This window comes from Lactuca virosa, chromosome 1, assembly GCF_052849685.1.
Source record: "Lactuca virosa cultivar CGN04683 chromosome 1, Lactuca_virosa_CGN04683_v6, whole genome shotgun sequence".
Classification (NCBI taxonomy): domain Eukaryota; kingdom Viridiplantae; phylum Streptophyta; class Magnoliopsida; order Asterales; family Asteraceae; genus Lactuca; species Lactuca virosa.
The window spans coordinates 236,141,315-236,158,144 of NC_136426.1; the positions used below are offsets into that span (position 1 = coordinate 236,141,315).

General features: G+C 33.8%; 1 protein-coding gene and 1 long non-coding RNA gene across 2 annotated transcripts; both read left to right on the forward strand.

Moving 5' to 3' along the window:
* Positions 1-3,528: 3,528 nt before the first annotated feature.
* On the forward strand, positions 3,529-8,075 carry LOC145165357 (zinc finger CCCH domain-containing protein 14-like). The gene is made up of 3 exons (XM_079084091.1): positions 3,529-3,829; positions 4,378-4,438; positions 7,159-8,075. Exons 1-3 carry the CDS (start codon positions 3,757-3,759, stop codon positions 7,910-7,912), a joined length of 888 nt encoding a protein of 295 aa, XP_078940217.1. The 5' UTR covers positions 3,529-3,756; the 3' UTR covers positions 7,913-8,075.
* Positions 8,076-13,655: 5,580 nt separating this feature from the next.
* Positions 13,656-16,293, forward strand: LOC145165367 (uncharacterized). Its single transcript, XR_013740037.1, has 2 exons — positions 13,656-15,141; positions 15,860-16,293. It is a non-coding gene; the product is annotated as an uncharacterized LOC145165367 (long non-coding RNA).
* The last annotated feature ends 537 nt before the right edge of the window (positions 16,294-16,830 follow it).

Below are 16,830 nucleotides of genomic sequence, written 5' to 3' on the forward strand. Positions count from 1 at the left end.
ATGGTGAATTTTGAAGCTTTAGATCAAGTTCCGGAGGGGAGGGTTAATCCTGCGAGGTTCAGAAGAGTTTGGCAAGGAGGTTCCGGAGTGCTCTTCTCGGATCCGAAGTCAGGCGCGAGGTCAGGAGCTGCAAGCGAAGTCCTTTCGGAGCTTACTCCTTCCGGAGTCAAACCTTCCGGAGTAATAAGGAGGTCCGAAGCAGGGGTGTTCCGAAGGTGAGAACCTTCTTGGTTTCTTAGAAGGTATCCGGACTAAGAGGGTTCCGGACCAAGAGGAGTCCGGACTAAGAGGGTTCCGGACTAAGAGGGTTCCGGACCGAAAGGGTCCTTTTGAGTTTCCTCTTCCGGTTTTGAGCTGTTTTCGACTAAGGAAGGTGCTTAGAGAGATTTGAGAGAGATTTGAGATACATGGAGAGATTTGGGAGAGATTTTACATTCTTGGAGAGATTTGGAAGAGATTTCACATACTTGGAGAGATTTCGCATATGGGAGAGATTTCACATACTTGGAGAGATTTGGGAGAGATTTCACATTCTTGGAGAGATTTTGGAGAGATTCGATATACTTGGAGAGATTTCACATACTTAGAGAGATTTGGGAGAGATTTCACCTACTTGGAGAGATTTGGGAGAGATTCACTATACTTGGAGAGATTTCACATACTTAGAGAGATTTGGGAGAGATTTCACCTACTTGGAGAGATTTGGGAGAGATTTATTATACCTGGAGAGATTTGGGAGAGATTCATTATACTTGGAGAGATTTAGGAGAGATTCACTATACTTGGAGAGATTTCGCATACTAACACTTTATGGCTCCTTAGGAAATCATATTGAACACTTAGGTATGTTAGCACAAGTCTCACAATAGTCTTTGCTTACTTGAGGATGAAATTTCCTAGCCAAAAAGGCTAGTTGTGACATCTTTTGTATTGAGAAAGTTAGAGTTTTGGGGTTTAGTTAGCTTAGATCTATAGTTGGAATACTTGTCTTAGCGGATTAAGACCAAAAGAAGTGGGAAATAGGAGTCCGAGGAGTACGCCGTGCGTACTCCCAGCTACGTGCAACGTAAAGTCAAAAATCCCCGTCGCATGCTTAGCTAGCAGTACACCTAGCGTAGGGAGTTGTACGCCCAACGTACGCGCTGGGTGTTGACTTTCGTTGACTTTTGAGTTTTGGGTCAATTTGTGGACTTTTGACCAATGAGGGGCAAAATGGTCTTTTTACCCTTCTGAGATTTAGTTGAGAGGCTCGGTCTAACATTACAAGGTTATTAATATTATTTATTAATTAGAGTTATATGTGGCATATTTTACGCAGAGTCTAGACCGACAGTTCAGGTGCGAGATTTATTTTCTTTTCTACGTGAGGTGAGTCTTCTCACTATACTTACCGTGTGGTAATTTATGTGTGGCCGGAGGGTCTTATTCATGTTATTGACCGAATGGTCTTAATTGTTATATATGTGTATTCCGTTTTTTGTGACTTATGCTGTTATATTATTCTCTCTCTCTCTCTCTCTCTCTGTGTGTGTGTATATATATATATATATATATATATATATATAGTTATGACCGAAGGGTCATATCGAGACATGAGACCAAAGGGTCTTCATTGAGACACATGACCGAAGGGTCCTTGTTGAGATATAGCCATGAGAGGCTAATTATTTGTGTATGTGGTATTTTGGGGAACTCATTAAGCTTCGTGCTTACAGTGTTGATTTAAATGTGTTTCAGGTACATCTCAGGATCGCGGGAAGGCACCGTCATGATTGTACACACTTGTTTGTTAATGAGGATATATGTGGATTCTTGGATACTCTGACTTTGTTTTATGATGCTATGTATTCGGCATTTATATTTGACATGGGTTGGTGTTAAAACTATGTTTTTGGGAAACTTAAAAACAAATTTATAACTTACAATAAGAATAGTTAAAAGTAATATTATATAAAAAACTTATAATGTTATCTTCAAAAACAAAAACAATGTTTGTTGTTTTAAATAGTAACTACAATCAAAGAAACTAACAATACTCATCAAATAAATTTTAAAAAAATTAAATTTCTGAAACCAAATTAAAATAATTAAGAGTTTCCAAATACGTTGTTTTAAATAACCTACAACAACATTAGTTAAAAGTAACATTATATACAAAAATTATATTGTTAAATTTAAAAACAAAAACAATGTTTGATGTTTTAAATAATTAGAATGATATAAATTAAAATCTTAAGCAAATAAACTTTTTAAAGTTAATTAATCATAACAACAACTATAAATATCATTACAATACATTAAATTTAATTTTATTCATGAGTAACAAGCAGGTAGAGACCATTAAAACAATTAGGATTATAAAATTTTAAAAGATGTCTACATTATCATATAAATCAAAACAAAATATATATTGATATATCTAAAAAACATATATTTTTAAAGATTTCAAATATATTGTTGTCTTCTGCGCAACGCACAGATATTCACCTAGTATACTTATAAATGAGTAATTTTTAGTTGCACCACATGCATTTGAAACCTTCATGACTTTCAATTTCTTTCTAATAATTATTCTAAATTGGTTAATAATGTTAAATTAATGCAAACACATAAATTAACTAAACTACAATATTAAAATATCATATTTTACTCCTATTTATAAAATTATGACTTCAACTTTTTAACGCATTATAGTTAACTTATTAGTTTAGATATGTTGTTTGAATTTGAGCAATTGTCATTTTAAAGTCACAACTTTTGTATAATTTATGATTTTATACAAAATAGTTAAATTATTAATTTCAATATAATGTTAAACGGTTAAGTTAAATTAAAATTTCAGTTAAACTTGAAAAAAATCGAGAGACTATTTTATAAATAGTTAAAAGTTATGAATTATAATGTTAAGCCTAAATTGTAATCCTAAATTAACAAAAGAACCATGTAACTATTTTTTATAATCATTAAGAATTTTCAAATAAGTAGTTTAAAATAACTTACAATAAGAATAGTTAAAAGTAATATTATATAAAAAATTATAATATTTTCTTTAAAAACAAAAACAGTGTTTGTTGTTCTAATAATTACAATCAAAGAAACTAATAATATTAATCAAATAAATTTTAAAAAAGTTAAAATTCTGAAACCAAATTAAAATAATTAAGATTTTCCAAATACATTATTTTAAATAACTTACAACAACAATAATTAAAAGTAACATTATATACAAAAATTATATTGTTACCTTTAAAAAAAAACAATGTTTGATGTATTAAATAATTACAATGATAAAAATTAAAATTTTAAACAAATAAACTTTTTAAAATTAATTAATCATAACAACAACTATAAATATCATCAAACCATATATCATATTAATTTTATTCATAAAGTAGAAACCAGTAAGATAATTGAGATTATAAAATTATAAAAGATGTCTATCATATCCTCTAATTCAAAACCAATTTATTATAAGTTTTTTTTTGATATATTTATAAAGAGTTCGAATGTATTTTTGTATTAGGCGGAACCTACTGCGGTAATCAAAAGAAAAACACGCGAGTTAGAAACTGGCGAGGGACACGGGACAAGAGCGGGCTCGAATTGGGAAACTTAACCAAATCGGAATCCAAATCTTTCAGTTCCGCCAATTCCCCTCTTTTTGCAAACCCTAGAAGGGTTTTTGCAAACCAATTCTTTTTGTGTATTTGCATATATTCTGCTCCGCGAATCTTTTGTGTTAGATCTGAAAGAAGAATGGAGTTCGGGGGGCGCAAGAGAGGACGACAAGACAGTGGTTGGAATGGAGCTCCTAAGAGACCTAGAGACGGTTAGTGATTTATTCCCGTGACCTTGTTAATTCCCTCAAGATTTCCTCTTGTTATTTCATGGCATTAGAGTTTATTATGTTTTAAGATCTGTTTACGTTTTTTGCCGATCGATTCTATTGCAATATATGGTTTATATGACTGCAATGTTCCATTTGTCAAACCTTTTTAGGATTTTTAGTTTTGACGACAGTCCATAAGCTATGAAAATGGGTTAAGCGTAGATACCTAGATACCAAAGGAGGCTCCTATCATTCAGTGCATTATATCTTGTCTAGTTGGTATTCATATATAAAGTAATCTTGAATAAGCATGTCAAAGTTGTTCATTTATTGAAGAAACGAAAAACTAATTATTGACACTTAATTTATTTCCTGGGTCAATGATTTGAATCGATAGGGCATGCGATACTGGATTTGGGTACAATTAATTAATAATCGTTGTTAATATATAGTTATCAATTTCAATAATGTGTTGAAAAATAATTTTGATGGGCGGAAAGGTCATTTAAATACTTAACTGAAACAAAATAATTAATTTCATGCAACAGAAATGGAGTCGTTTACACCAGGTGTAGGAAGCAAATCAAAGCCGTGCACGAAGTTTTTCAGGTTATAATCTTAACTTATACAATATAACTACACACCATATAAGTTGTCTAATTAAGTTCTAATATGAAATCCACCATCTGGAGCAATATCATAAACCATGCTGGAGTTACAACAATACTAGTTATTATTTTTTAAAAGGCTACATGGTAATGGTATTGAGACTACTATTCTGTTCAAAAGATTACACTTATCTGGTAATGTAATTTTCTTCAAGTTTAAACTTTAAGGTCTGTTTGGATGGATGAAGTGGAATGACGAAATAATGGAATGGACAAGGACAAGGTAATGGAATGCATCATTACATTCCATGATCATGTTTATGTTTGGTTGACTAGTAGAATAGAATGACTTTTTTATATTATATATACAAATACAATGGATAGCTTTAAGTTTTAACTCTATTTTATACATTATTTTAATTATATTTAATGAACTTGTATATACTAAATACAAAAAAATGAACGATGATAAATGATAATAACTCAATAAAACCCAAATAAGTTCTAATATATGTAATAATCCTAGTTATTATCTTAAAAATAAAATTTTATATCAATGGAAATCATGATAAAAAAAATTCAAAATAAATCCATGTCACTAAAGTTACAAAAATAGACTTGGGTTATATTTTTAATTTTTTCATTCCATACCATGATGGAAAAAAAAGGAACACATCCTCTCTAAGGAATGAAAACCAACAAAATGGAAGGTGTGTAGGGTTTTTATTCCCAATGGAATGAACCATTCCATTCCTTAGCGATTCCATCATACCATATGCTACCTCATTACTACCCACATTCAAACATGTTTTGACAGTTTTATGCATGTCTTCCTTCCGCAGTAAATTTGTGCTTGGGTTGGATCGACTTTTAGTGTTTTTCTTTTTTACTTAATCCAATAAGGTCTATATGGGTGTTTGTTTTTACTCAATGCAGAAGTAATTACTTCATAAAGAAACTTGGAAACGGAAGTCCTAACTATTTACAAATCTGCCATAATTTATTTTCTTCTTTTACCCCAAGTGTGTTGCCGTTTTCTCAAATATTTTTTTTGAAACATCATTTATCCCAACACAAACAATGTCTCCAGGAATTACATTTTCCAGAATTTTATGTATGCATTAATAACTTAAGTTACAATTCTAGTGATGCATGTAATATTTAAAACTTTTACCCGTTAGGGAGGAGGGAGTCGTTCCCTCCCAACCCACCGAACCCATTGCCACATCAATTTTTCTCTTTTATTTTTCTTCATCTTTCCAAACCCACAACACACGAAATCCTATCTTTTTGAACCCACTCAACCTACTCAATTAAAAAAAATACAAAACAACTAAGGTACAAGTTTTAAAACACATGGTACAAGAGAAAATAAGAAAGAGAAAGTAGAGAGAGATGATGAAGTGGGTTAGTGAAACCAATCAACCCACTCGTTGAAGCGGGAGTGGTACCGCCGATAACTCTATTGCTAATTAAGATTTTACATTTGATTGTTTTGTATTTTTTTTTAATTGAGTGGGTTGAGTGGGTTCAAAAATATAGGATTTCCGTGTGTTGTGGGTTCGGAAAGATGAAGAAAAATAAAAGAGAAAAAGTGATGTGGCAGTGGGTTCAGTGGGCTGTGAGGGAATGACTCCCTCCTCCCTTACAGGAAGCAGTTTCAGGAGTTTTCTCTGTTTATATGCTTCCAAACTGCCATTAGATCAGTGTTGTGAATAGCGACCATAGCGATCGCTATAGCGAATAGCGAGACGAGGCGATGTAGTGTCGCTATGGGGTTCATAGCGACTGAATAGCGACATAGCAACCTTTTTTAATTTTTTTAACTTTTTTAATTTTTTAAATCAGGTATAAATAGACCTGTTTTAGGGTTTTCAGTTGACTAAGTCAAAGAGAGCATCAGATATCTAAAATTAACACTTGTTTTTTTTGTAGCATGTGTGTTTTACAACTTATTTGAACTAATAGTCTTGGGACTCTTGGTTTTAGCTTACTTATAAGTTATAATCTCTAATTAGGTGAAGATAAAAGTAGTATTAATTTTCAATAGAAATTCGCTAAAAATGAAATAGATCGCTATCGCTACATAGCATATAGGTAGGTTGTTGCTATTACCTCGCTATCGCTATCGATAACACTGCATTAGATGCTTAAAATGTTGTTTGGGCTGGAGGATAGCATGTAATATTTAAAACATTCTTGTTTTTTTTTTTTTTTTTTTTTATGGTAACAATGTACGTGCATTTCTTTACCCATAATAGCAACATACTTACCGATAAGGGCATATGTAATCAATAATAACAATGTAGTGCATTTTCTCTAGACATGGCAACAATGAACTTAAATTGTCTTCTGCTTGTATTTGCAATGTACTACACAAACTGCAAGTTACTTACAGTTATTTACTCATAACAGCAGCGTACTTGAATTTCTTTTCTCACAATAGCAAGTTTTTTTACCAATGGCGATGATAGCAATATGTAACTCATAATACATTTTTCTTTAATTAACAGTGAGTGTACTTACAGTTCCTTACTCATAATAGCAATAGCAACGCATTTACTTTTCTTCACCTACAATAGCCAATAAAATCCAATGTTCATATTGGTAGCAAAATGCTATTATGAGTAAAGAAATACATATAAGTAGTAAGTGCAAGTTGAAAGAGCAAAATTCATTGGTATTCATTTAGTTGAGCTTATGTGGTTTTGTGTGATGCAGCACTTCCGGTTGCCCATTTGGTGAGGGATGCCACTTCCTCCACTATGTCCCTGGCGGCGGCGGTGGGAAACAACTTACAAACATGGGAGTGGGAGTGGGACCCGCCCTCGGAAGAAAACCGCCCTTTGTCGCCGATACTCCGGTGAAAAGCAAGCTATGCAACAAAATCAACACCCCAGAAGGATGCAAATTTGGAGACAAATGCCGTTTTGCTCATAGTGAAGTGGAGCTGACTCTGAGTAGTAAAAATAAACCGTTTTACCAAGATCCCCGAGCTCAGCTGAGTACTGCCGCTGGTCCTGGTCCTGGTCCGGTCAGCTATGGTGGTGGTGGTGCGGCGGCTGCCAACTTTGGTCAGTCGGCCACCGCGAAGATCAGCATAGATGCGGCTTTGGCGGGACCCATTATAGGGAAGGGTGGTGTGAATTCTAAGCAGATATGCCACCTTACAGGGGTGAAGCTTGCTATAAGAGATCATGAAACTGATCAGAACCAAAGGAATATTGAGCTTGAAGGGACTTTTGATCAGATTAAGCAGGCCAGTGCTATGGTGCATGAACTCATTGTCAACCTTGGTACTAATGGTGCTCCGCCAAGAGGCGGTGGTGGTGGTTTTCAGCAGCAGCAGCAGGGCCATGCCCATGCTGGTGTGAATAAGATTAAGACAAAGATATGTGAAAATTTTGTCAAAGGACAGTGTACGTTTGGGGAGAGGTGTCATTTTGCACATGGCCAAAATGAGCTTCGTAGGTAGGTTGGTAGGGGGAAAACTTGTCATTTCATGTTGTGGTTTGGGGGAGGACATAACTTATGAGATTTTGTTGTAGGAAGGAATTATTTTAGGAGGCTTGATATTGCTATAAGTTTTGGTAAACTTTTTTTTTTCTTTATTATTATTATATTGCCGTTATTTCCCATTTATTGTTAAGCATTTGAACCGGGGGTTGACCTGTTAGCTGTTAAGGAACGTGGGTGTGCTTTTCTTATTAACTTAGGATTTCCGTGTCTGTTTTTATGAAAGCCACATTTCTTAAATTCTAAGTACTGTGTTGTCTCATTGGTCGAATGCAAGAGTTAGCAATGTATATTTATTTTCATTATAAAATTTTATTCTTATTTATTATAATATATTTAAAAAAATCTATCCAATTGTTGTGATGTAGTCGATATACAAAAGCCATTTTGCCTTTGATAATTGGGTTTTTCCAAAATATCATAAGAAACGAAGTTAAATCAATAATGATATGATTAAATAGACTTTTCAAAAGTTATTCACAAAAATATCATACCTTAAGGATAAATATCTTAACATAACCATTTTTTTCTTCCAAACTGATGGGTATGCGAGGTTATTTATTTCATCTATAGACTTGGGTACATATTTGTCTGTCGTAGGAAAACATTACCATCTTCCTAATGCAATGGATACTGAATTCGGAATTCAATGAATTCGTTAAAGACTTGATTCTTCTTCCTAACTATCCATGAGTGTTAGTTCAACCTCTATTTAAGTTTCAATGTATAATCACGGTAGTCTCGATTTGAGCTACCACATTAAAAATTAATAAAAAAAAGATATCGATAAACAATGATGAGTGTCAGTTTAACCTCTATTTAAGTTTCAATGTATAATCATGGTAGTCTCGATTTGAGCTACCACATTAAAAATTAATAAAAAAAGATATCGATAAACAATGCCGAGTGTCAGTTTAACCTCTATTTAAGTTTCAATGTATAATCACGGTAGTCTCGATTTGAGCTACCACATTAAAAATTAATAAAAAAAGATATCGATAAACAATGCATCAAATCAAGATATGACTACATTTTAGAAGAAGTCTACTACTCGCCATTCAGAAGAAGCAGAAGTACCACCCCTAGTGATTAGTGATCAGACCAAGTAATGTCATTGATAACAATGAGTCATACTTAGTTGCTCAATTTAATAGTTTTCGAGATGGGTTGCATTCATTAGTGGTTATTTTAAACATGTGATTACAAGAGACGATATAAGGAATTCCATACATTACATGGATATTAACAAACTATACAAGAAATATGACAACTTATAAGTCTTTCATGTTGGTGTTGATAGAAATATTACAACTTATGTTCCCACTATAGACAAAAACAGCATGAAGGTTCGTTGACACTCATTAAATTCATAGGTTCGACCTAATAATCTCCCACAATTTGATGATGTCAAATCTAACTAAGACTATCTCTCAACACAACATCTTTTTCCCAAGAGTTGACTTTTTCAACTTCATCAATAATCTCAGTCTTGATCCACTTGTAGTCATCTGTCTTCAGTTCTTCTCTTCTCTTATTCATTTCAAAAGACAGCAGGGAGTGGAAATCGTTTGCTGCATTTTCTTTCATACATTCGATTCACAAAATGAACAAATGATCATATCAACAGTTCTCATGAAACCCATATTTTAAATACTATTGATGTGATTTCTAGTGTTTTGACAACAAAAGAAAGAGAATGAAGGAAATTGGATAGAATGGGTTGATGTAAAAACGAAAATACAAGAAAAAGAAGATTTCACTCTATAAAGGAAATGATATCCACCAAGATTAAAGATAAAGGAATTAAGAACCCACCACTATAATCTATATAGGAAATTAATCCACCAAGATTAAAGATAAAGGGAACACTTCAAACCACCAAGATCAAAGATCTATAGAGGAAATGAAGATTTCAACAAATAGAGATAACTCCATATTCATATTCATCAAATCTGATTTTTAACAAAAGATGAGCCTCTAATATATAGAGAAAATCGTTTACAAGACTTGAAAACATAGGTCAAAAGCTGAAAAAGTAAAAGTTTGGTCTATAATGACACAAAAAAATCAGCCATACACAAAAGGGGTAATTCTGGAGCAAAGTGCAACAAAAGCCACAAAATCAACAACCACTTTTCAGCAAAAGTCACCTTCTTCTTTTGGAAATGATCTCCTTCCTTTTTCTTTGGTATTGATCTTGTGCTTCTTCAAAATAAGGCTGAAATTGCCTGGTCCTTCTTCAAAATGTTTAAGACTAGGTTAACAAAAGACACATATTATGCATGTGCATTGGTTTAATTTATGAAAAGCATGTAAAATTACGAAATTAGCCCTAGGCCAATTTTTGGAGTAAGGTAAATCCTTTGTTGAAGCTAGGATTACCCAACAACCCTTCAAAGTTTGATATAACTTGTAGGACAACCATTGTTTGATTAGAATCCATGAAAACTTTCTGAATTTCATCGTAGTGTTCGCTTTTGCTAGATACACCTGTATCATCCTCCCCATCTAAATTTGGACTTGACCTCAAATCCTCAAGGTAATCATCTTCCAAGTATGGCATAAGATCTCCAACATTGAAGGTACTAGAAACTGAGAATTCTCCTGATAGTTTTATTTTGTATGCGTTGTCACCAACCCGTTCTAGAACTTTAAAGGGACCTTCAGCTCTTGGCATCAACATGTTCTTTCGTTTTGTGGGAAACATTTCTTTTCTTAAATGAACCCATACTAGATCACCCAAAACAAAGGTAGGTTGCTTAAGTTCTTGTTTACTTTGGCCTTGTACATCTCATTTGCCTTCTCAATTCTGACTTTGACTTGCTGATGTAGTTTTTGATTTTATTTTCCTTTTTTTCAGCTTCAATGCTTGCATTAGGTTCAATGGAAAGAGGAATCAAATCAATTGGAGTGAGGGGGTTGATAACATAACAGATTTCAAACGTGATCTTTCTGGTTGAGTATTTGGAGCTCTATTAAAGGCAAATTCAGCATGGGGAAGCTTGATATCCTAATATTTCAAAGTATTTTTAACCAATGTTCTAAGAAGCATCCCAATGGTCCTATTAGTCACTTCTGTTTTCCCATCAGTTTGCGGGTAGTAGGAAGTGATAAATAAGAGTTTAGTGCCTATAACTTCCATAAAGTTTTCCAAAAATAGCTTAAAAACTTGGAGTCTCTATATGATATTGTGGTTCTTGGAACCCCATGAAGACGTACAGTCTCCTTAAGGAAAAGGGATGCTATGATAGATGCATCATTTGTCTTGTTGCACGGTGTAAAATGTGCCATTTTTGAAAAACGATCTATAACCACCATGATGGAATCTTCCCCCCTTTGGGTTCCTGGTAATGCCACAATGAAGTCCATACTTAAGTCTTCCCAAGGCTGATTTGGAGTAGGAAGAGGAGTGTACAATCTCTTATGAAATGTAGACTTGGCTTGGTGGCGTGTAGCACAACGAGAAATAAGATCTTGAACATCTTTAATCATGCATGGCCAATAAAATTGCTCATTCAAAATTTCCAAAGTCTTGGTTTTGCCGAAGTGACCTGCCAACTCACCTCTATGAGCTTCTCTAATCAATAATAAATCCTGAATTGAGCGTTTAGGAATTCATAGTCTGTTGATCTTGGAGAGAAACAGGTCTTGAACAATATAAGGTCCTTTAGACACACTTGGAGAAGATTATAAAATAGGAGCAAGATTAGCATCAACTTCATACAATTCCTTGATAAATGAGAACCCAAAAACTCTAGCCTCCAAAATAGACAACATGGAATCTCTTCTAGCAAGTGTACTAACCACAATATTTGAGGAAACAACCTTGTGTTTGGATACAAAAGAGAACATTTGCATAAATTCAACCCACTTAACATGTAACGACCTGAATTTCCATCCCCCATTGAGGTTAGTGTTCCGTTAAGTTTCATTATTAAACTAACCTTTTCCTCGGTTTAAAGTTAAGTTATGGGGTCCAAAGTGAATTAAAATGGTTATTGATCATGTACATGAGTTAAGAAGTCATTTTGTGATGCTTAGAGGGCCCCTTATGAACTTTATGGACTATTTAAAGAGGGCTAACCCTAAATTTCAGGTTTTTAACCCTAATAGTAGCCAAAAACTTCCCTTTGAGAGGTTTTGTGAATGATGTTTCCTTACTTGAAGATCAGAAGTAATCAAGAAGGTGTTTTTGTGATTTTGAGGCTTTTTGGTGGGTTTTGAAGTGATGTATTGGTGGAATATCCTCATCATCTTGTTCCTTGAGTTTTCCAAGATTTCCAGAAGGTAATAATCGATTCCACAACTCTCATTTCTGCCTTGGATATAACAGGAACATGTTTCCTTGAGTTTATACACAAATATGGTGATTTAGGCAAAATTTTGAAATCTGAACAGATTCGTGACCTATCTTGCGAGGGTTGTAGAGGTCATTCTGGTCCGAATTAGAGAAAATCATTAGAAGAACAAAGTTGTGGTAAATCGAGTCTAGTTTCCAGAAGGTCTTATATCATCCCATTTAGAGTTGTGGATTTTGTTTTATGCTCAAAACAGTTAATCGGGGTCGGGCTGGGAAAATCCTAAAACTTAGCAAAGTAGCATGAATTGTAGTCAGGGTTGTGTAATTAGTATTCACTTGAAAATTGGTTTTTATTTGTTTACTTTAGGGGAGGTTTTGACAACTTCAAATGAGTGCGAAACTTGAAGTGAACGGAAGCATTCATCAAGGTTAAGGTAAGTCGATCCTTATGGTGATTCTAGTATTTTGTTAGGGAATTCCATATCCTAGAATGGTTGGAATGAACCTAGGTTATGTAGGTTGCATGTACCTTAAATATGTATGACATGTTTGTTGAAGATGATTATTCCTTGATGTGATTAAGTGTTTAGGATGTTTTTGCATGCTAGACTTCGGACTTAATATGATGATGTGAGGGGTGTGATAGGTCCATGATAAAAAGTGGGATTTGTGACGATTGTGTGTGATGAATGCATGATGTGATTTTTCTGGATATACTTGTCTATGATGGTTATGATAATGCATGCTAGTGAAATGATATGCTCTAGTGATGAAACGATGATAGAAGCATGATAATATAATGTTGTAAAATGCTTAACGTGTTATGATTTGGTGCATGTTTACATAATTACTAGTTAGGAAGCGAATGTCAATTAATAATGAAAATAATTGATCATGATTACTTAAGAAAACATGATAATATAATGTTGTAAAATCCTTGAACGATGAATTAATAATATATTAAGTAAAACGGGAATACACTTAATGGTGGGGGTAATGGGATAACAACCAAGAGTTAGGTGTGTGTACCCTATCTGGATTCTTATGAGGGCCTTCTAGGTTGGAAGATACCTAAAGGATAAGAGCTTAATCCAAAAGGATGCCGAGTGTTTTTTCTAGACCACCATTCGAGACATGTTCCATGGTTGCGAGGATTAGAGTGATATTCGAGATATGATCCATGTTGACACTTGTTTCTTTTCTTGTTGCTTCTACCTTGCATTGGTATAGGTAACACGATTTGATGGCTTGGTGAGGATGAGGACATTTGGGTAGTTACATTTAGTTTACCTTAGTGATGAAACCACTTTGGACTTGTCATTGAGATTTCATTTACTTATGGTTTTGCAAACTTATACATTGATGTGGGTTGTTTTTGAAATGTTTTGATAACATTGGTGATATTTGAAATAAACGTTAAATAAGACTTCCGCTAACGTACTATATAAGATTAAATTTTGAGGGACACTTATGAATAGTGTAGTTTGTAGTCTTCAGATTTTGGCTACAATATTTTGCGGGGATTACACATTTGGTCCTTCCTTGGTCAATGGGTTGTTAACACTTTTTCCCTTTTGGATGCGTGTTATCTTCTTCTGATATCGATTTCCCCCTTCTGGATAAGTGTTATATTTTTATGGTCTTCCCGTATATTCATCGTTCCTCTTCCTCCCGCTTTGCTACATGAGATTAGTAGACAATCATTCTTCCAAAACCTACCTGTTCGATCGTCTGTCATCAATACCATAAAAACCCTTAAAAACCATAATTCACTGCCAATTCGCTGTTATTTGCAACCTTAAACCCAACGGATCTTTTTGATCCTCAAAATCACAAACCATCACTTCCATTACCCTGCTCTGTGAGGCAGTTCTTGGCAAAGACGGACTGAAACTCAGAAGAAAAGGCACCACCGAAGTTCTATCAACGTTGTGTGCAACTAAATCTTGATATGAGCGATCGACTGAAAACATCAATGCTAGCCATAGCGGCGGTGTTGGTTGCCAGAGAGTGCAGAAGTGGTGTTCGGCCCTCGATTTCCAGTTCCAGATTACACAACAAAAAAAACCCAAATTGTTATCTTCGTCCAATTCAACCACTGCTTCTGCTCCATCTTTATTTTATTTGAAAGAACTACAACCCTAACATCGATATTTTGAAAAAAAAAAACTACTGATCTGAGAGGTTATACGGTGACGAGGAGTTTGTTAACGAGGTTGAACAGCTGTTCTTTGTTCTAAGGATAGTTTCCAAACCATTAAAGATATGATTTTTTTTCATAAATACATCCTTGTGTTTCATTTAGCACAACAAGTGTTTGATGAAATGTACGACCCAACCAATACTGTAAAATGATTTTTTTTCATTATGCACATTTTTTTTGTAAAGGGAGCTGAAGAAAAGTTGGTTATGATTTAATTATCTAAGTCTTCGTTCTGGTCAGATAGTGCAAAGAAAACCCTCGGAAATTCATGTTTTGGATAGATTCTTTGAAGGTTAACCCTAACTTTGATTCATTAGATGTAAGTACAAATTTTTTTGGGATAGTTTTGGTAATTTCCTATGGTGTGTATTTCACATTCAATAATCTCCTCAATAAATCTATTATTACATTTGTTAAGAAATTGCAATTGATGCTATTATATATGTTACTATTGGAAACACTTCTTCAGTTTTTTCCTATGCTATTATATCGTAATCTGACCCTACAACTTTGACCGAGGTAATGCATATTTTTGCATTTTGTGAGGTTGTTATTGAATTTTTCATGTATAGGATATGACTAAATTTGTTTCAACTTATTGGCACAGGTTGTAAGTCTTAACTTTGGGGATTTCTACAGTATGCAATCTGTAAACATGTATACGATATTCATGGTCCAGTTGCAGGTATATGCAATTTTCTTTAATGAGTTGATTTTTTACTTATATGTATTATGTTTTCCTTTCTCATTGTGCTTGTGGGTAATATATGCTAAAAATGATCCCTACGTATCATATTAGTTCATGGAGTCAATCATGATAGACTTAATTTAATCATTTTTTTTTAAGTTTTGGGAAACATATTACGAGTATGTTTTTTATGCCTAATTCAGTATGAAGCATTATTGCAAGCTAAACATCAATAATTGGTATTCTATCAAGTGTATCTTTTTATAAGAAAGGAGTTGTTTACACTTTACGTCATTAAAAGCTGCTATTTTTGAGATGTGATAATGGTATACTAGTTGTTGTTCATAGAAAGTAAAGGGACTGTTTATTTATTCAAGTGAATGAAATATGAAAAAAATACAATTTTACCCCTTCTATGTAGAAGTGATGCTGAATAATAATTGACTGCTTATTTGAGAAGGGTAACAAGTTTGAGATTGTAAACGACTATGATAAAAAATTAAACAAAAACCGTTTGTTTACAATAAATTGTGCTTTAACATGTGATTTTTTTTCTTCTAAATTTATGATCATAACCCAAATCATCTGCAACGGAATATTTCCTAACTAAAAATCAGAATTTTCCATCCTTTTATTCCTAAGTTAGTTTTTATCTACCAATGTATGATGTTTTCTTGTATCATTTGTCACATATTTGTTTCTTTGTACTTTGCAGTGATCCAGTTTGAGCACCGATGAAGATGTATGATGAAGATAGGAGTCTGTTGGAACCTAAAAGTGAACCTCTAGCAATCTCTAACCTTTCATTTCCGAAGTCAGTATTAGTTCCGGAGAAGAATATGGTCCGGAGTCAGTCCATGGTACGAAGTGAAGTTTGTGTCCGGAGTAGAGAGTATATTCAAGTGCTGATGTTCCGAACGAATAATAAACTCCGAATCAGTCTATCCGTCTATGCATTAATTATTCTTGTCTTTTAGTTTGATTTAACAGTTCATAGGACTTAGTTTATTTTGTCAAATGGATAATCAAAGTGTTAGAAGTAACTCTTTTGTCCGGTCCTATGTAGTGTTTGAGTTTGTACGATGTACTCCTTTCTCCTATTTAAGGAGTGTTTAATGTCAAGAATAGATGACAAATTGTTCCTCCAAAGATAGCTATATTTTAATTTACTTCACTTGCATCTTTCTCTCAAATCAAACTCTTTCAAACATTCTACTTGTTCATTTATTGTCTTTACTTTCATTATACTCATTATTCTCTATTAAATACTTGAAGTAATTTGTTGATCCTCATCTTCAAGTCTTGACTGGTCTTGCCAGACTTGACTGGAACTCACATTCATAAGCAGACATTGACCTTAAGCATTAACTCAAGGTTTGAGTTTTCAAGCCTTGTCCCTGCACAATCAGATATTTGTTCTCACAATTGGTAACAGAGCTTGAGTGGTTGTCCTTTGAATCCATAATAACAGATTATAGTTGATTCGAGATTACCTTGGTATTTCGATCATTTTTGTGTTTAGGATAAAAGTTCTATGTACCACTTTTTCTCAATATATCTTAACCTCAATGGCTGCTTCGAATTTTCAACAAATGTACTCAATGCAAATAGCAAATAGCGTGGGTTGTCCTATACGTGCCCCACTGCTAGTTATTGAAGAGTATGATCACTGGAAAGTCAGAATGA

What these genes read in the sequence shown, in the direction of transcription:
- LOC145165357 (XM_079084091.1), top strand. Translation starts at nt 3,757, where the DNA reads ATGGAGTTCGGGGGGCGCAAGAGAGGACGACAAGACAGTGGTTGGAAT. An exon ending in TCCTAAGAGACCTAGAGACG is followed by an intron (nt 3,830 to 4,377) that starts GTTAGTGATTTA and finishes TTCATGCAACAG; the next exon opens with AAATGGAGTCGTTTACACCA. An exon ending in CCGTGCACGAAGTTTTTCAG is followed by an intron (nt 4,439 to 7,158) that starts GTTATAATCTTA and finishes TGTGTGATGCAG; the next exon opens with CACTTCCGGTTGCCCATTTG.